The sequence below is a fragment of the Pholcus phalangioides genome, unplaced genomic scaffold (assembly GCF_987345545.1).
Source record: "Pholcus phalangioides strain wild (caught in Gottingen) unplaced genomic scaffold, Ppha-v1.0 ptg000012l_1, whole genome shotgun sequence".
Taxonomy (NCBI): domain Eukaryota; kingdom Metazoa; phylum Arthropoda; class Arachnida; order Araneae; family Pholcidae; genus Pholcus; species Pholcus phalangioides.
Window position 1 is genome coordinate 1,891,219 of NW_028301605.1, and position 21,955 is coordinate 1,913,173.

At 35.6% G+C, this 21,955-nt stretch overlaps 1 protein-coding gene across 3 annotated transcripts in view; it reads left to right on the forward strand.

Moving 5' to 3' along the window:
* LOC149079126 (protein FAM13A-like) overlaps window positions 1-20,957 on the forward strand; it is a 70,697-nt gene extending 49,740 nt beyond the window's left edge. For all 3 annotated transcript variants that reach the window (XM_089239997.1, XM_089239999.1, XM_089239998.1), the window contains exons 21-24: window positions 5,869-6,062; window positions 6,236-6,337; window positions 9,906-9,960; window positions 12,303-20,957. In XM_089239997.1, coding sequence (XP_089096123.1) covers window positions 5,869-6,062; window positions 6,236-6,337; window positions 9,906-9,960; window positions 12,303-12,365 — 414 coding nt within the window. In that variant the 3' untranslated portion in view covers window positions 12,366-20,957. The remainder of the gene's footprint in view (window positions 1-5,868; window positions 6,063-6,235; window positions 6,338-9,905; window positions 9,961-12,302) is intronic.
* The last annotated feature ends 998 nt before the right edge of the window (window positions 20,958-21,955 follow it).

Here is a 21,955-nt window from a genome sequence, read left to right on the forward strand (position 1 = left end):
AGCTTATACACGAGTATATACGGTATATACTCAAGGGACCAGAGAAATGCATTTTTGTAAAGGAGTTATTGTTACAGATGGGGGTATACATAACACTATGTGTGTGTGTGTGTGTGCGCGCGCCATAGGATTCTTTCTGTATATGCATTGTATTAGTAATTCCTTATCCACAGTACATTCTCATTTATTATCAAGTTGTTGTGTTAGAGTATAAACATAGTGGGAGCGGCGAGCAAAGCGACGAATGAGAGAGAAGAGAAGCGAGGTGAGAATACAGCTGCGAGCAAGAAACATAGCACACATTGTGGGAATATTTAATATAGTAGAGAGTATCGAATAGAAACTCGCAATCAGTGTGGTTTTATTAATTAAAGAATGCTTAAAAATTTCATAATTCTGAATTTCTTTGTGATGGTTATTACATTTTAAGCATTTCCAACAAGCAAAAATCATTGCTCAGGCAACAGTTTAGAAATAATAGTGTCGTGTGAATATCACTTTCTAAATATAAACTACTGAAAAATTCCTCATATTTTGATCACTTTCTTCCCTACATCTTTTCCCGCGGAACTTGAGTGTGACCACTTCTCAAAACATCAATAATTTCTATTAAATTTATGAGTAAAATATTGAGAAAAGTATCAAGTTTATCAAAGGCTCCCCCCCCCCCCCCCCACTGTTTAAATCTGTATTATTAGCATAGGCAAGAGGGTAGAAGTGGAAAATCCCCCGAACAGCTTTATTTGTGGAAATATATGTTGGTTTCATTGTTTTTACACAAGAAATGTAATTATTGACGCCCAAAAATCCAGCATACAAAACATTCAGTACGCTTCCAGTATGTAAATATTGACGGTACACAGAAAATAAACAAATAAAACGTTCCAATTTTCCCACAGAAACATACATGATTTTTAATTCAGACTACTCAAATACATTTTCCCACACACACAGTGTACGATAAATTAGCTTAAAACTCAAAATATAAATCATTTTTAGTTTGGTTAAGAACAAAAAAAGTTTGACGGGAAATATATGAAAATTATATTCGGTACTTGCTGTTTTCATTTGATCATCCACACCATTTTGAAGTACGTCGAGAACTTAACATCAACGGTTCTGGTGACATTTTTGACCTCACTACTGTTTTTAACAGCAAAAACAACCCCTTTGACGGCCATCTTGAAGCTACACACAAGCGAGCAGAGCAGCGAAAACATAATATCTTGTAAGTGCTGCTTTTATCGCTTGTCATGGAATTACCGCTCTACTGCGGTGCACGCCACTATATGGAGGCACATTGGAATCAGTGTGTTTGATTTTGCTACTCGGATCTCTTCTCCAATCTCTGCTTTACTCTCCGATGTGTTCAGCCTTATACTATCGAACCTTGTTAATGTGAAACTCAAGGTTTTTTGAAATTTTTCATGTTAACCGATATGCATGACGGAAAAGAATTTTTGGCATTCTATTTGCCTTAATCTGAAATTTAAACAGTGTAAATTTATACAAATACTAGGGGGCTCAAACTCCCCCCCCCCTTTCACTTCACAACATATCTTGTTTATTTCATCCCACTTCATCAGTGTGCTATGGAAAGGGATATGTGAAAGCAACAGCTTACTGAAGAAGTGAATTTTACAATAATAAAGCAACAAAAAACAAATGTGATTCATCAAGCACCCCCAGAAAACTTCCCCATGGGTTTCCCATACTCCAATTTGCTTAATTTTGGTGGGGGCCCAGACTGGATTTATCTCAGGCTATCGATGTGTTGTAAATTTTACAATGTTAAACAACAAAAATCAATTAGATTCACCTGAAACGAAACCTGTCAGATTTTCCATAGGGCCACAACCTGGAGGCTTGTCGGACATCCCCTGCTGCGAGTGCCGTGGAAATTTTTCATTTTTATCAATTTTGCAACAAATAAAATCCGGGGCCCAACATCCGATAGCGGGGACCCAATACGTAGATTTTTAGTGCAGGACCCAGAGTAGATTTATCTCGGTCTTCCAGTGTTGTAAATTCTAAAATTCTACAATGTTAAACAACAGAAAAGAATATGAGATTCGTCCAGGGCCCCCGACTTGGTAGCGTGTCGGTTATTCCCCGCTGCGAGTGCCATGAAAAATCCCCCCCCCCCCGTTTACCCCGACTCTGTGTGTTGGGAGCACTGGTAATATATGTATATTATACATACCTCTCGGCATGACCCCCACAAGGGCAGGGCTGACAAGGGCCGGAACAATTCTTATCACTTTGATTTTTCACACTATAAATTAACCACAGAGGGGCCTGTGGAAAAGCTGGTTTGGGGTTTGAATCTATTCCAGCCTAGGGGCTCTTCTGTAAGATGTGGGAGCCTCTCGCTACATGCACATAACTTGGTCCTGATATATGCAGGAGTTAAATGAAAACTTGACCCAAAATCATTGCCAATTTCCATAGCACAAAAACGTAACAGATTTTCGTAACACGAAAATGTCACCGACTTCTGTTACATAAAATAGTCACTAATTTTGATTGCATAGAAACAGGCCCTTTTTGAGTTTGTGATTTTATATTATAGAGTAGATTAAATTGATAATCAGGTTCTCTTTTAAAACATTCTTTTTTTCACACAATTTTTGAAAAAATATTTACATATCAGTAGCATTCAATCATTTTTCGAAAAAATCTTTAATAGCCTGCTCCTTCATTTTCTTTGTTATGCACAGTTGCGGAGTTAAAAGTTTTCACCGGCTTGAAACAGCATGGTATTTGATATTTTCCTGTGGCCAACAGAGGTAACTTTTCAGAACTGTTCATATTCCAACTGACAAGAACAGTAATTCTCTCGTTCCTTAGTTTTCTTTTTTTAAGGTTAATATTCTGTCCGGCAGAGCTTTATAAAACAAACCTGTCATGTTAGTAGTGAAGATGTCTTTAAGCATCATTTTTGTTAATATGCATGATCACCATTTTTCAGCAGAAAAAAGAATTTGACAGTTTCTTGTACAGCGGCAGAGTCTTTCTCGCAGATGATTCCTGTCTATCTTTGAATCTTTGTACCCAGTCATTAGAACACGAGAAGTTGGTAACTCCAAAGACACCAGCAAAAATCCTCGTTTTTTCGTAACCACTCCATTAATGCCATTCTTAAATGTCTTCATTTTTCCCTGGTTCTTAGTTTTCTTACTGGTTCAAATAAATTTGAAGCAGAAGCTTTAAATAAAGCATAAGTTTTAATTTTTTTCCTTTTTTTTTCAAAAATTCCAGAAATGGTGGTATTAGCGATTCTGTATTTCAAGGCACTTTGCGATTTTTTTAAACTACAGTCATTCATTTCATTTACAATTTTTTGCTTAACATCAAGAGAGGAATTCGCTCTTGTTTGTGAGGCTCACAATGAATGGGCAAGCATCTCACGATTCACAGCGCATGCACAGTGTAGTAATGTGACATGAAAAACAAAGATGGGCGAGACAGCAAATTTTAAAAAATCGTAACATTTCATGACAAAAACACAACATTAACTATGACATTCACTCTAATAAAAATTACAGCCGATACTCGACATTGTAACATTGCCATTTAGGCTCCCCGACGTAAATGGTCTTAATTCTATTCATTTTGTAGATTTTATTTTGTTTCCAGGATCGATCAGCAAGATCATGTGTCGCCGATCGGCCGCCATGTTTATTTTATGTTACCAGATTTTGTGATATATTTTGTGCAATATTATTTCTATCTCTCTCATGAAGATATGTAAATCAGATGCAAAGTATCTTTGTGATTGGTTCCATCATGAGGCATTATGGGAACGCTCTCGTATAAATACCAGATGCATAGTGAGATGCATCTCTGATTTATTTCCTCAAAACAATCAATTCTATTACTAAGGTGTCTCGTTTTGCTAAGGCTTATGCCAGTTGGTCTTTCAATCACAACGATGCATTAATTGCGAAAAAGTGTGCTTTGGCACCACTAGTATATTATCACCCGTTATCATGTGTCAATAAAACGTTGTCTTGGTACTGTCGATTTTGTGGATTGATTGGTAGCCAGACCCGCTGCCCCAAGGCCTTTCCAGACGTCTGCCTCCTGCTGTCTCCTCCTCAATGGCTGGCCAATAACCCCAACGACACTTCAAGCCGCAAGCCTGTGGGGCCCTGGCTCCAGGGTTTTCTTCGACCATAGTGTGTAAATACCAACGCTTGACTGTGACATCTTGGACTGTTTTATGTACAATGTGAACTAACACATGAATTTTTGGACAAAGCAGTGAGAGCGTTCAATTTATTGTTTCAATATAATGTGTTGAGAGAGAGAGAGAAATCTAACTGATAACTATTTGTAAAAATGTTATGCTAAATTTTAATATTTAATAAAAATAAATGTTTATTATTTAACAAATGGCAAATTCCTTTCATTATTGTCATCTAGTCAGGGGTGCAAGAACTGCGCCAAAACGGCTCTCTTGCTACATGGTGCGCCAAGTCGCAGAATCCCTGCGCATTTGTGCCAATTCTTGTATGTGGTACACGGAGGTACCGCTAATGCACTGTAGTGCATCAAATACCCGGAATTTAGGAAAAAAGCATGTGAAAAGTTTGTTCACAGTTTGTTACTTCCATTCCAAGGCAAGGGAAAAGATACAGAGGGGGGAAACTTTTTTTTCACTTCCCACCATCTACCACAATCGCGTTATCTCGTCACCTCGAAAAGTAGTTCTACTACTTTGAAGTATAAAATCCTATACTATTATTGGTATAACCCGCGGGCAATCTAAGTCCCTGAATGAATATACCGAATTTTCAGATTTCTGAGAGCGTTTTTTCTCCTGAGGGTTATATACTGAAAATAAATGTAAATTCTGTGGCTACCAACCTGCGTTCAAAGACAGCACATCTACGGTATAAATTCGCATTATTTTTCACAAGATTGCACACACGCTTTTGCGAAGAATCGAAAAGGGGATTGGTTAACTCGTTTAAATCAACGAAATTTTTCGGAGATCGTTGGGAAAAAACAGGATCTGTAAAAACTCCTTCTAAAATATCCATAGTTTTGTCATCCAGCCACTATGTGGTCGCGTGGTTATCGTTGGCGGTTGCCGATCGTGACGATTTCACATCGCAAAAATCCGGATTTGGCGAACAGCGGCGGCTCGAGGAAAAAATCTCTACACATGCAGAACCTATTTTTGGCGCCATCAACCGTTTTTTTTTTTTTGGTCAACAAAGCTTTTTTCACCCTTTCAACTCCATTTGACACACCTAGAGTGACGCCTAATATGGCCGCACGGTCTGCCCCTGCATTTAGGGGGGGGGGCATGCTCTTAACAATAGTCAAAGGAGGAAGTTTGTACTAGGAGCATGCTCATGTTACATAACTTATAGAAAATATTGTAACAGGCTTCAGTCTTAGGAAACAGCAGGAAAAAAAACATTTTTAATCTACTAACATGCTAATATGTTGAGAAATTGTTTAAGTAAATAAGGGATTTTTTAAAATATTTTTCTCTTATTTTGCATTTTGCTTTTCCAAATCCTAGGCGATCTTCCATTTAAAAGGTTCACATTAAGCGTATTTTTGTAACATTATATCACCATAGAGAATGACATGACCAAGAATTCTTTTCATGTTAACCAGAGTTTCATGTTGAGCGGGCTCATTTCAATGAGGTTCTACTGTAGTTAAAAAAGTCATTTTAGGCAATGAGTTTTAACAATCAAGTCCCACTGAGAAAAATTGCACATATGTCTGCAAGGACATAAATGTTGAGAATTTATGTTCCCAGTTCATACCACTGCAGCACATTATGAACTTCTTGAGCAAAATCTACAATTATAATAGGCTGTTATGTGTTTGTTCTGTTCACAGAAATTAGATTTGATTGATCAGAGTGAAGAAGCTTCAGTGATTGAAAAGAATGACAGCGAGACTGACAAAGAAATGAACGATTTTGCCAAAGATTCAGGTAGCCATTTTTCATCAGCTATCAAAGAAAACATTAAAGACACCAGTGATTCATTGCCAAAAAGCTGTCCAAATCTGCCCATTCATGAACTTTCTTTGTAAGTACACACTGTTTTTGGTGATTTGTTGACAAGCTGAATTTTTTTTTGAAATATTTCGTATCAATGTAGTTCATTTACATTTTCTCATCAATTTTTTTTTTGTTATAATTCTTTTTCTTTTTAGTTATAATTCTTTTTCTTTTTAATTTTTAGTTTGTTTTTACTTTTAGATCTGAATTATATGAGCAGCAACAGCAAGCCAGAACTGAGAAAAGAAGGTTACGTAAAATTCTCAAAGAATTTGAGACACAGTTTCAGAATGAGCATGGCCGGTGAGTTACTTCATGTGTAAAAAGATGTCACTCTCCCCCCTGTTAATACAACAGATATGGAAAACTGGATGAATGAAGAGATATCTGGATTCAGATATACGCCACCATCTGGTGGCCCTGATGTCATTTGTAAGCTATTGGCAGGATGTTGCCGCCATCCATTGCACGGAGCCATTCAGCATATACATATGCTTCAGGGGTGGGGGGAAGAGTTCTATGTGTCTTCATAGTTTAATGGTAGATCACTCGTCCGGCAAATGAGTGGCTGGGGTTCGAGTCCCCGTGAGGGCAGAGATGAATTTTCCTTCCCTGAAAGCTGATATCTTCTCATTCATCCAGTTTTCCGTATCTGTTGAGTTACTTCATGTCTGAACTTTTCATTTTTCTTACGTAACCTCCTCATGGGAAATCTCCCTATGTTTATGGTGACTTTATATAAATAGTAATTCTATTATAGAGCATAATTCTTTCTCTAGATCAAACAAATCATGGTCTTGATGAATATGGTGTCTATACACTGGCTCATTAATTGTATTTCACTCAAAGATAAGATTGTTGTTAGATTTAAAAGGAAAAATTAGTCTTGAAAATCTGTTTCTCTTATTTTACTTGCTGCCAAATTTTCACCTGATAATTAGTTTCATCTGGTGTTCTCTCTGAATAGTGGAACTTGATCTAAGCCACGTTTTTTTTCATGCAAAACATATTGAGTTAAAAATGAAAAACAAAGAATTTCAATACATCTTATATATAAATGTGAAAGTATGTCTGTATGTATGTATGTCTGTTCTTTATACAAATTTGCAGTTTCAGACCGATCGTCGCCAGATTTTGCAAACAGGACCTGGATTGAACCATAGGCTACTTTAAAAGTTCGTCAGAGCTGGGCAAATGCCCAAAATGGGCAAAAAACTGTCGGGCAACAATGGTTTTGGGGCCTCAACAATCACTTTCGGAACATTTATTTTGGTTACCGTGGTTCCCAACAATGCGTTTCAGATGTGTATATGCCTTTATAATGGTTAGTCACATCTTTAATTCTGCCAGTATAACAGTTTATTCCTTTATAATGGTTTGTCACTATTCCAATCCTCCCAGTAATTGAAGAAAACCCAGGAAGCGCCAGATATTTTTGCTTGCCTTACAGGGTGTCCTGTAAGTGCTAATGCAGCCTTTATCTCATCAACCGCCCATCGTAGAGGTATAGTTTCAATTTAAAAAATGCTTAAAAGGCATTTGAATAATATTCGCTGCACAAGCTGGACATATGACATCACTAACAACTATGATGACAAAACTGGGAATAAAAATGTTCAACGCCAACTGATGAACTCAATGCTTGCCTTAAATCATCAACACTCTGGCACAAAGTTAAAAAATTATCATTATCCACCAACATTCAAGTTCAACTGCAAAATGGCTCAGCACTGCTATCATTTTCACATCAGTTGATCAAACTTGGCAATGGAAGAATTCCCATAGACCCAAGCACTGGACTGATTACGTTCCCAAATGGATTTTGCCAGTTGTTGAATTCAGTTCAAGAACTTGCAGACAAAGTTTTCCCAAACATTCAACAAAATCACGAAAACCATGAGTGGCTTTGTAAGAAAGCGATTCTGGCATCGAAAAATGACAGTGTGAACAAGATCAACAAAAAAATCCTAAAAATTATTCCGGGAGACTCCACATCTTACAAATCGGTTGACACTGTCATAGACTCGGCGCAGACAGTTCTGTATCCTGCAGAATTTCTGAACTCTTTGGATATTCCGGTTGTCCCACCACACAACTTGATCCTCGAAGTCGGAGCACCTATATGCTTTTAAGAAATTTGGAGACATCGACACTCTGCAATGGCACCAGACTCTGCGTGAAGAAATTGCACAATTACATAATTGAAGCAACGATTCTAACTGGATGTGCCAAAGGAGAAGACGTCTTCATTCCACATATCCCAATTATAACTGAAGAAATGCCATTCGCTTCCAAGCGATTACAGTTCCCGATTCGTTTAGCTTTCGCCATGACAATAAACAAAGCGCAACGCCAGTCGTTTGCAGTAACAGGTATCAACCTACTTGAGCCCTGTTTTTCACACGGAAAGCTTTACGTCGCCTGTTGATAATCCCAAAAATTTGTACATCTACACACCAGATGGAAAAACAAAAGTATTGTGTATCCACAAGCGATTGCCCGAAATTTTTAATTAAAATATTTAAAAATAAAAGTAATTGTTTCTTACTCTGCAGAAATTTTTTTTTGATTAAGAAATAATTAACCTATACGTATATAAATTTTTTACTAGGCGGGCAACGTCGCCGGATATCAGCTAGTATATATATATATATATATATATATATATATATATAATACAACTATTGATGGCTTGTAGGAACTATGAGTTTAGTTTTACATATTAGATTAAATTGCAGTAGATTGGTACGTATTATTATATATGAAAAATACTCCCATGTGCTCTTATCGCAGCGGCATGATGAAGTGTGCCTTGGGAGGTCTTGAACAAGTAGTAGGGATGAGGCAGGTAGGTACAAACAAGTGTTGTTGGTCCCTGATTGAACGAAGGGAGAGATAGGTCTTGGGGAGGAAAAGCGTGTGTGCCCACACAAGGGGAAAAAAAGATGTAAATTTCCTTGTCTTATTAAATATATATACTTGTGTATAAGCCCGTTTGTGTACAAGCCAATCCACCAAGAGAGGGCCACTAAAACGGTATAAAATTGGAAACCCGTGTATATGCCGATCTTAAAAAATTAGACACATTTTGAAGGAAAACATTTATATTCGTAAGATATAAAAGTTTTTGTTATATCCAAAATGAGAGAGAAAGAGATAAACAATCACCCCTTCCAAATATTTTTCCTCCTCCCATTTACTCACTTTCCACTGTACGTTTCTTTTTCCGCAGCATCAAAATGTTTTTTATTCTGATAATGGCTACAGCTAGGGCAAAAAAGGCATGGGTTGTACAAAATGTTTAGTCTGCTAGCCGGATGTAGGAAATGTATACCATTTGTGAGCCACAAACTGTTGTAATTACCGTGCTGTGTGGATTGATACTTTTTTTTTGGAAACCTCTTTGATGTAGGACTATCTCAATGCAGGGCTCACCTGAGTACTGCCTCTGGGTCTCTTGGTGCATGGGGGTGGCGGCCCATGCATAGACCTTAAATGACCTTGCATAGAAGCTACCATAAATTGTATCCAATTTCTAGTGGTCTCAGTGTAATGCTAGGCCAGAGGGGACCCTCAGGATGCTGGAACACATGGCTTTGTTTTCTTAGGTGGAGTTGAACCCACTTTGCAGGCCAGAATTAGTCTCTGACAAAAATTGTTTTCCTCAAAAACTGACCTGTGTATAAGACAATTATTCCATATATATATAAAAGATTTTCTGAACAAAAAAAAAACTCTACTTTTACACAGGTATATATGAAATGTGTAAAATTTTTGATATTATGAATGTGTGCTTTTAGTGAAAGCAGTTTTAAATTGTTTTATAAGAAATACATGTTTGTTTTTCTCTCCAATATTCACATGCTTATAGTAAAGTACAAAGAGAAGATAAAAGAGAAATGGAGTCAGTTTATGGAGCATACAAAGTAAGTATTGATATACCTGTTGTTATATTTATTTTTACATAAAAGTTATACATGTACAACTTCAACAAACACCAACTCTAGCCATATCATTATATTGCAATTTACTGCCATTAATGATATGGGTTGGAAATGAAGGCTCTGTCTAGCGATGGTCGCCTCAAGCTCATTAGGGAAAATATAGTTTTGATATCTTCCCTCGGGTTTGAACCTGGAACCACGACAGAAACTTTCATGGTGGTAGTTCACAATCTTTATTGGTTGGAAGTACACCTTCATCCTTAAAGTTATAATAATTGTTCACTACCGCTTGTTTTTGAGGAAGAGAGATTCTTCACAGCTTATTACTGCCGAAAAAGAAATCCCACTCCTTAAATAGTTAGCACACAAAACTCTTCTCAGAGAAAAAATGGAAGAAAAGTAGTTTGTGTGTGTGTGTAATAGGATTTAAAATGTTGGTTTAGTTCTAGTAAGCCTTTTGTGTGCATTGTATGTGTTACAAAAGTAAATTAAAAAAAATTAATACAAATACAACACCACAACCGGCAAAATGCCCAACGAGGTGGCTGAGAAAAAGATGCCCATACAAATATGGATGTCAAATATTTCAAAAATACAGCAACCCAAATCAATTAACAATATTAATAATTTACCTGCTACTTGTTGATTCAAGCCAAATAATCAAATGTCAACTTTTCTAACTGTCTAACTATCAGATAATTTTATTTATACAGTAAAACTTTGTAAATTAAAATTTTAGATGTTTCACATTTTTACCAACTCGCCTTGAGTTTTCTATCTAATTTAATGTTAAAATTTCTTGTTTAATTTGAACTTTTAATTTTTTTAGTTGTTCGAAGTGGGAGGAAAAAAATCATGATTTTTGTGTAAGCAAATATAGTTTGGAAAAATTCTGCAAGAATCCAGACTTTGCTTTTCTCGATCAAATTGTTAATCTACAAATTTTTAAAAACTAGGGTTGGCATTACACTATAAAAGTTTTAGAAAGTTCTTTTATAAAACTTTGAAAATACAACCAGTAAGCACTTATTGGTTGTTTGGTTCAATAAGCTTATTGGTTGTTTCTCAAGTTTTGTGTAAAAGATCTTTTATCAAACTTTTATAATGTAACCCCGGCCTAAATAAAAATTTGAAAATTCTGTTTTTCCTGTACTTTTTTTGTTGATAATTTAATGCCCATTTTAACATTGTTAAGCTGGAGTGCTTCGAGACTGTGTACTACTTAATACCAATTATGTTTTTTAAACCTTTTGGTCAAGATGTAACATTCAAAATCTGAATTTTTCTTTTTGTCATCATTAAGAGTGTTAATTAAAGTATATTTCTTTGATAGCATAACTATAACCAAAATTACGGGAAACTGTTTTATAACAGACTGTCATAAACTGTTTCAATAAATATGGCTTTGAGCATGGTCAAAAAATTCTGCAGTGATGCTGATTCCTGAAAAGTGGAATAATGTAGCTACTAAGAGCAATTATTATAATTAATAAATAATTAAAATTTGGGAAACAGTTTCATCACCAATGATAAAATTTCAATAATTGGTAACTATTATCCCCCATATGAATTTTGATGATTTGTAGATGCCATTCATAGTAAAATTTTGCAGATCCAGGATAGATTAATTAATTGGAATTTTGGATAATTCAAACTTTTTTCCAGTGACTTTGGATTAACCAAGTTCGACTGTAATTCATTCGCACTATAGCTTTATATGTGCTAACTCCACAAATCTAATGTCCTCAACTGACATTTGGTTCATATCACCGTTCAACGATAGGACTCATTCATCCTGATGCAGAAGTTCCTCAGAAATGGTGATAGGATGATTGCAGAACATTTTGCTATTGCAAGCAGTCCCACACTAAAAGGTTTGCACACCAACCTCTTGGCAAGACTATGAAAAAAAAAAAAATTTAATGCCTTTTGGATTTGGCATTAAACTGTGGGTCTCATCTTGCCCTCGCATGCAGAACATGACTGGAGTGTGACAAAAATGGTCTAATGACCATGACCACACTCAGCAATAACTAAAAGTTAAATATTACTTTCCATTATTTTTCTTTACGTTCCAGAAACAATCACAGATTATTTTAAATTGTGTAAGTCTCCATTTATTTGAGCGGATTATTACACTTGTGGTTTGAATGGGTTAATTAGTACATTGACTGCTCATCGGTTAGATTATCATAAACATTTCCATCATTCTACATAATTTCCCTTTTTAAACAGAAATGTTTCTATAATTTGTGGGTCAAATAGAATTTTGATACATTTTGTACTCATAAAACATCATGTCTAAATTTTTTTTTTTATTGTAGAATATTCGTGCAAGACTGAAATTGTTGGAAGCTCTAGCTGCAAAACAGGGACAGAAAAAATAGTCATATCAGCTGTCTGTGTACCTGCAAGTAGCATTTAGCCGAACTCCTTTCCCCCAGACCCCCCCCCCCTTGAATTCACATTGTTATCTAGTCACTTTATCGTGCTATGGTTTTTTTCCTTTTTTAGATGTATATATTTTTCACAGTAAACTTGTAAGACAGTTTCGTTAATCTCTACTTCTTACATAGCGATTTGTAGTAAATGTTTTATCACTGTGCTGTTAAACTTTCTTTATTTGTTTTGTTCAGTCGTTTTTTATGTCCCGAGTGTTATTATGTCATCCTGTACTGAAATTTGAAACCAGTGGTGTTTTGAAATTGCTTTTAAATACTATGTATTTTGTTTTTTGTTTATGTTCTGCATTTTTAATGTGGATTTTTTTTTTCCCTTCGATACACATATAAATACATGTATTGATATAAATATGCATATATGTATATTCTATACAGACAAGAAGTGATAGTGTTGGGGAGAAAATCGTGAAAGGTATTTTTGAACTAAAGTGGGTAAAAATGCATTTAATGTATTTGTACTCTCTGTAAAAAATTTAAAAGAATATCTATTCATCTTTTTTTTTTTTCTTGTGCTGTGGCAAAATCCCCAAAAAAAGTGGTAACGTGCAATTTAATGTGAAAGCTATCACCTCAGTCATTTCAGTTATGTGTATGCTGGTCTGTGATGCAGTGACAAAACATTTTCACTGCATTCACCTATTTTTTTGTTTTTGTTTTTGTCTATGTGCAGATGATATGCAGTTATGTGTTCAGGTTATATGTTTAGATGTTCATAATGTGCAGTTTTAGGCATTAGGAAAATTTTGCCGCTTGTGTTATTTGTCGAATTTTGTGATAACTTTTTTTTCTGTTTGTTGTTATCACTGGCTATTAGTTCTTATTGTGTCATATTTTTCAGATGTGGTATTTTTTTTTTTGCCATGTGATGTGTGTGTTTTTGTGTTTTTTGTCATATGAAGTGTATGACTTTTGATTTTGCCTTTATTACTACATTTCATGGTTCATGTTGGATTCGAAAAAAAGGCAAATTACAGAGTAGTACAAATCCTGGTTTTTTTGTCACGCTATGGCTGCCATATGAATAATGCATTGTGATTCATAATGAATTATAGTTTCCACATGATGTAAAACAATAGCAGTTAAAGACATTGACCTATATGTTAGATAGATATACTCTTGAAGTTCATTTCTCACTACTTATAGAAGTGGTGTAGGTTATAAGGCATGTGTCACATGACTAGTTGGTCAAAATGGCTTCATCTGACATAGAGGAGGTGTTTTGCATTCTTGAATTGAGCTAAATGGAATCTGTAACTGTTGTGCAATGACATTTTCAGTCTCATTGAACAATTAAGGTGCCCCTGACGTCCTACATCCTTCTCCTGTGGCACCAACTACAAACTTATTTAGAAAAGAGCCACTTGTGACAATTTTCTCATGACATTTCACAGACTCACTCTTGTGACTTGAGAAAACTATCACGGGAAGGCTTCTTTTCTGGATATGTTGAGTCTCTGGTTACCGCAGTTGTGGGACATCAGTGCCAACGTAATTCTTCAATTGCATTGAAAATGTCATAGCACAACTACAAATTCTGTTTTGTTCAATTCAGGAATGCAAAATGTCTTCTCCACTGCAGATGCAGCCATTTTGAAGATGTGTGACACATCTCTTCTGTCATGTATGCTGCTTCCTCAGTAGTAGGACACCAACTTTATCAATGCATCTACTTAATGGATTGCAGTTGCAGTCTGCATCTTCAACTGTATATTTCTTTATGGTTCACGCTGTATAATAAAGCATTTACGTTTACTAACCTTGTACAACCCCCTCCTCCCTCAAGTTGCCATAGTCTACTAATTCAGACCACTGACTAAGGGATCCTACTCAGATTGTTTACATCCGAAAATACAATTTCAAAGAGTAATTTCACTCCTCTTCAAAATTCTAAGGGAAATTTGTTTCAACAGTGAGAAACAACTATTTTAAAAAAAAAATGCCTATGTTTGAAAGAGTATTTTCACTCCTCAGTGATAGTGGAGGGAGGTAACATTGCATTTTCATGCATGAATCATACATCTAAATATGTGTTGGCAAACACTGCATCTGCAGAAGTCAGATTCTATGGTTAACCACAGAATTTTAAATTAGGTTTTTTTTCTGCTCCACGATTGAGTTGAGATTCAGAAACAAACGCTTGTAGGATTCCTAATTAGTGTTATAGGATTCTGATGTTTTATTTTTTTGAAAACAGCACCCTATATATTGAGACTGAAATGCATCAGGGTTGTGTTCATCTGTTATCAGGACTGGTTCTGGACATTTTTCAAGTTTAGGTAAATAATGTTTTGGTAGTAAAAAATCGCACTCTTCAGTTGGTTCCATTAAAATACCACCCCCTTCTGCTGGTGCCTTCTGCGGCCGTGTTTGTTATTGTTGTTTTCTTTTTTTCAATTATTTATGTAATTATCAGGCGAAAGTTATCAGGTGTTGTTATCAGGCAATTGCTATTTCTCTCTAATTTGTTCATTCACTTCATTGATTAAACTTCTAACAGGATAATGTTTTAGATTTGTTTCCTGGGGATATCTCAGTTGCATTTAATTAGCTATGAAAAATATGTAACCACTACACAGTGTGTTCAAGCTCTGTTAAGACTAAGTTATTTTTAATTTTGTCCTGCAATGGATGCCATTGTATCTTTAGGAATAGTGGTTCTCAAAGTAAGTGCCATTGCATCTAAGGGCATCACAACTCTTTGTCAGGGGTATTGTAATGAGTCTTTCAATATTGATCTGTGCCTGTTTGTTACTTTAAAGTGGTTCTTTGTTAGACTATTCTGGAGAGCCACAAATGAACGTGAAATAGGGCAAGGGAGCTTCAGGTGACAAAAGTTTGAGATCCACTGTTTTGGAAAATTGTGACATTAAGATGCTTGATGTTTTGGCTGTACCATTTCAAAATTTTGTGACACTAATGTCGCCACATCATGTGTGTTTTTTTTTACTTTGAATGTAACACTACTCTTCTAATGCTTAACAGACAATGTTGGTTTACCAGAGGCAAATAGCCATCAAAACGCACAAAATGGGGGAAAGTGTGTTTAGTGGTATAGTAGATTGATTATCCGAATACTGATCAACCGAAACATCGGTCTGGAAATTCTAATTTGTTCACTATGTAGAAGTTCTGCTAGCTGCTGTAAATGCTTTTCCCAAATGATATGTTCCCCAAAGGGATACAAAATGTATATGGGTTTTCTGTTTAATATCAGTGTTTTTTTGTTTCATTTTGCACCTATGATACCTGTGTTTTTTTCCCCATGAATGATTGTTTATCTGAAAAATCAGTTATCTGAACATCCCCAGTCCCCAATCATTTCGAATAATCAATGTTCTACTGCAGCGGTTCTCAACCGGTGTCCTAAGGGTTCCGTGTGAACTCCCCGAGGCTTTGCGGCCGCTTGAGGAAAAAATTTGAAAAAAACTAACCCAGTAAATTTGAAAAAAATAATTGTAAATATTTTTGAATAATAAAAATAAGTCAGTAACTTTGATGAATAAATAGAAAATAGGCCTACGGGCTCTGCCATAGAAATTATATACCAGGAAGGTCTCCATGGATCAAAAAAGGTTGAGAACCGCTGCTCTACTGCATCTGTTTTTTGAATCAATTGAACATTTTTTTGGTATGCTCTTTTTGTGATCATGAGGAAGGTATTTCAGACTCTGTGTGTATTAAAGCTAAAAACAGTTCAGACTGACAGGAACCAAGGTTCTCAGAAGCTTCTGCATGATAACATGATAAGATCCCAGCTTTATGTACATTTTCTCGAAAATCATATCAGATCTTGTAATAGTGTTTCCCAAAGTGTGCATCTCTGCTTCTAAGGGCTCGCGTCGAGCTGTTGACAACATTGATGATTGCCTATTAATTACTTTGAAATATTTTATTTTTTTAGACTTTCTGGGAAGTTTCAGATAAATGTTGTCATAGCAAGGGTGACAAAAGTTTGAGAACCACTTTTTTATAAACTGGCCTGGGTGGGCCAGTTTTCATGACAACAGTGTGAAGTGGGTGCAGTGACTATTCCAAAAAAATGCCTAAATAAATTTCAGCTATTGGGATTCACAGTGGAACAGTTTGAATAAACATAGAAAATTTTAAAAATATTCAGGGCATTTTTTTTTTTTTTTTTATGGCTAAGTCCTACCAGTGGATGCACTGTATAAACACAGAATATATACCCATTTTTTTAGCTTACTGTAGATACCGTTCAAACCTCAAGTCATTAATGAACATTTCAGCATTTGATTATACGGGAAATTTGCAATATTCAAGCTTGGTGATATTTAATGTCATTGTTTCATTTTCTCATGATGCTGTTCAACTTTGAGATGTGAATTGCATTTCAAGGTAGTTGGTATTATAAATCAAAAGCATTATCTCAGAACAATGAATGAACATTATCCTAGAATAATGAATGAACATTAATTATCCTGTTTTTACATTGCTTATCAATTATTTTTTCTAGTTTTAATCAGAGAAAGATAATTTTTTTAAAAAGTGTGTATGTGTGTGTGCAAAGCTGTGTTTGTGCTATTATATTTATGCATTAAATGTGTGGAGTCATTTTAACATTTCATGTATGTTTGCATGTATATGTAACCACTATCGTTTGTATGTTGCTATTTATTTGAATGAATGCATGAAAATATAGGTATAATATGTCCCAGTGTATACTTGTTCTCTAAGGTGCTGAAAACACAGCTATACCCCCTCTTCTCCAAGTCATTGTGGTGTGAGCTCACTGATTTGCATCAGCCAAACTTATGGGCGATTCTGTATTCTCCCCCCCCCCCCTCTAAATTATACTGCTCAAGGATATTTCCCTGAAAAGAAAAATATGATAAAGCGGAAATGTTTTTTTTTCTCAGAATTTACATTCTTTTGTAGAATGCTATTTTTTTTTCTTATGATTTGAAATATTCATCTGTAATAGTTTTGATTTAAATGTGTTTCGTACCATAATTTCCTACTGAAAACCCCCATGGTTTATGTCAGGATGCACAACCTTTTCAGTCAGCGGGCTAGATATGTAGTATTTCTGTTGCTTGCGAGCCAAAACTTGTATATTAAGAGTGGCCATATGACCTATATTCTATGGGATATTCCTGTAATTTTGGCCAGTCTAACTTGTTCTATAAAATGTCCAGTATTTTCAACGAGACTTGCTTGCATTTTTATTCTTTAATGAAATCAAAAGAATTAAGATTTTCATGACTTATAAATTATATTATGTTAATTATGACTCTAATTATCTTATACAGTGAATGTATTTATGTCATATATTTGCCAAACATTTTTTTTTTTAGTAAATTACATTTTAATCTATTGTGAACTGCAGTAGCCCCCATTTTCCCGTTATCTGCGATTTTTCAGCAATTTAGTGGCAACATTTTTTTGGCAACTTGACAAACCTTTGGCAACTTGTTTGCCTATAATTGGCAACTTTGCTGATAATGTTTTTGGACAGCTCTTGCAACAACTTTTTGGACAATTGGTAATTGGCGATGCCTTATGGATCCCAACTTCCTGTACATTTATGATGATCAGCCCGGGTATTTATCATGGCTCGTATTAATACTTTTCTACCAGAACACACCTTTCACGGACTGGATGGCACCCCCTTTTGGGAGGATGCATTTGGTCTGGGGGCCAAAGACTGTTCACCCCTGGTTTATGTAGACAGCTTGCTTTTTAGAGTTCATTCTCAGCTTCTTGAAAACTGCTAACTATTCAACATTGTTTTTCCTCTTTTGCTCCAAACATTTTTCGTTCTTGCTTAATTATCAATAACCTCTTCAGGGACATGATGTAGGACCAGCCTCTGTGAGGCCACAACAAATTTCAGGTGGGCACAAGGAATCTCTTCTCCAGAGAAATTTTGTGAGTTATTTCCCTTCAAAAAGCATGCAAAAGAACAGAAATAGGTTAAGATAGCATATAAAAGTCTTTCCTTCTCCTATATTTTCAAATATGGATATGTTTGCAACAAAATTGAAATATTAATAATTTATAATTAAAATAAGATAATAATTTTAATTATCTTAAGGAGGAGCCACAAACACCCCACAATGACTCCCCCCCCCCCCCAGACATACCAGTCATATGGTACAGTAGTACCTCCCATATCCGGACTCTTCAGGACCTACATGATAATGGTAAGGGAACCTTCCGGATTATGGATCCACTTTTATTTCCCATATTTTCATATTTAAAGTAGTAATATACCTCTGGACATTTTGATTTGTATTTTCCTGTGAAAAAAAAATTAATAAAGCAATATGGCATAAACATATAGTAATGGATAGTTTAATTAAAAGTATAGTTTTCAATTAAAATTTTGTTACTACTTGTCTGTAGGGGAAAAAAAATCCTTATTCTTTAAAAAAAAAACAATTGTGTAGGTATTTTCTCAGATCCGGAAAAATTGGAATTTTTTTTCTGGCGATCATAAACGATGGATTTTCTGATTCCATGTTTTCAAACAACATTCATACTGGTGTTATGCATTCTGTGGCTTTTTCATATATTCAACATTTTCACTTATACACTACTTGAAACATTGTTTTCTTTTGCAGCTTGTGTGCATGCCACATCACTTGAAGTTTGCGGTATATTTGGAAATTCACTAAATCACACATCTTTTAAATCACAGGAAAAAAAAAATAGAATGCTGGACAAGTTATTAATTGTATAGCGCAGAGAAATGAAATGAAGAATGAAAAGTTCTTTGTATCGAAGCTGACTTTTTGACTAATCATATTCATTGAGACACAGTTGCCCGAAAATCGCAGTGGAGGACACCAACAATAAGGGTTACAAGGAAGAAATAAAATAGTCAATGCATTAGAAAAAGCCGAAACACAGAATTCAGGTGAAGAAAAAGCATCAGAGCCTATATATTTTGGTTAAAAAATCTAGGATTTGGGAGATCCTACTGCATCTTCATTAATAGTTTAAAAACACAGGGGTGGGGAGAAAAGATGAGTAGGTTTTTCCTTCTCCCCCAGGCACCCTTTTCAAAAATGTGATAGTACTTTACTCATCAAACCATTTTGAGTGGCAGGGCCGTCTTAAGAGCATCATTGACCCCTGGGGCCAAGTGCTTTCTTCTGAGGCCCTACCTGTCAAATTCTCAAACATTGCAACCAGATCACATTTTTGTGAGGCCTCTTTTTCTCTTTAGGTCCATGTAGAGAGACAGTGTTGAGGGAGAAAAGAAAAAATCAATTCTTGTTCATATAGGGTTACCTAAAGTGCCTATAAAGCAGAATAGACTAGTCATACATCTTTAATCAGTGAACAGGTTTTCCACTCCAAGTGATGTTTCGGAAATGATTGAAAAAACCACAGAATGAGGAACAATGATAATACTAATGTCACACTTTTGCTCTAAGATGGTTGATGAGTCAGCTTCGGTATTTCAAGGAGCTCTAGGGTTACCATTGAAGCACCTTTATTAAGGATAGCAAGAGGGAGCTTGAATTCATTTATTTCATGTTTTTTTACCAGAACACCTGGCTTTTGTCCACTCTTGGCCAAAATATTTCGCCCATGCACTGAAAGAAGTTCTACGTCAAATCCCAAAACTTTAGTGCTATCCACGTGAAAATACAACATAAATATTATTGAGGAGGCATGCATGGACAGCGCTTTATGCTTTCTTTTCAGAAATTTGATGTTTTCCTCCGGAAATTTTTCCGTTCTCCAGTCATTCTTTATGCACTGTGTAATACATCCCAGTGGCTAATTTTCTGGAAATTATGGTACTTGAAGATAATTTTCATTTTTAACGTAATGAAATTTTTAACAGTATGTTGGTCAAATCGAATTATATATGCCTACGGTGGAAAAAAATGATCAAAGTAGTGTTTTTGTAGATTTCTTCTTGTCAACGGTACATAAAGTATAGCACTATGATTTCACAAGCTTCTGATACATCAGCTGTGTATGCGTAATTCGGAAAAATACCGGTTTTCAAGCTCAATGTACAGTATTCTGTTCATCGCTGGTTGATTTTTTTTGTTCAGTAGCCAAAGAAGAAGATTGAGGTGGACGCACAACATCATGCCTTTAAGTGCTTCTAAAACATGGGGTGATTGATGTACGTCTTATGTTATACTCGTGCAGAGGAGAGTTGTTTTTAATATTTATTACATAAAAATACTGTAAAGGATGTCGAGAGGAAAACTAGAATTCTGGGCTTGTTATATGTAGGGCCTTTACATGATTATATCAATATTATTCCTCTCGTTGTCACACCACTCATTGTGAATATAATTACTGAATTGCAATATTACGAGTACTGTAGTTGTTTCCTCCGCCATTGAGTTGAATTATGCCATATGATTGAATGGGATGTTCGTCTTCAAACTTGCTTTTACTGTATTGTATGACTTTGATTATGTTCCATGTATGAGATTTTGTTTGAAAGGCTGTTGTAGCAATAGAATTCGTTTCTGTGTATGAGTTGCTGGTTTTTGACTCTTTATTAAAAGCTTATACTGCGATCAACAAAATCTTTTTTTCTTTTCTTCCATTGAAAGGTAGAAATAAGTGCTTTCTTCTTTTCAAACTGAGCACAACCCCCGTCTATCGCCTTGGGCAATGTACTACCGAATGAGTTTCTCCGGAAGTATGTGCCTAATAACTCTACCTTCCACTTTGAGTGTGTACCCAGTGTTGTGCTTGAATTTTTAGTGCTGCCATATCTATTTTTAAAGCTGTGATTGAAGTGTAATCTATGTACTGGGTGTCCTGTAAATGATAATTCTGTTTTTATCTCATCAACCGCCTATTGTAGAGGTATGATTCCAACTTAAAAAATGCTCAAAAGACATTCAAAAATTAGCCCCATACCAGTTTTGAGAGTGGAAAATACAGTGCATAACAAAATAAAAAATCTTAATTTTTATACGATCCACCTGTCCTCCAACTTCCAATTAGAAAGCTGTTGCCCTGTATCTTCTGAGGTCAACAATAAAAATTCCAAGTTTCAAAGTGCAATATTTACTCAGATAATCAAATTCAAAAACCGGTGAAAATACAAAACTTTCACTCTCAAAAAAACTGGTAGAGAGTAATTTTTGAACACATTTTGAGCATTTTTTAAGTTGAAACCATACCTCTATGGCAGTTTTCCCCAAAGTGGGCAATAATGGAATGGTCTGTGTGTGGAGGGGGGGGGGGCAGTAGAAGCTAAGGGTGTTACACAGGATCCTATGGGTTGGGGAGGCGATGCTCTACAACAAACAGTTGATAAGATAAAGGCCACACATTTGCACTTACAGGACACACTGTATATAAAATGGCATGTCCTGACTGATTCATCATCATAAAGTCGAAACTGCTGAAGCTATAAACATGAAATTTGATCAGTAGTCATCATGTAGACTCACTAAGAAGGGGTTTTTCTGAAATTTGACCCCCTATGGGGGGTCATAATAGGGTTCAAAGGTTATTTATAGAGAAATCACGCAGAGTCAAAACTGCTAAAGCGGTAAATATGA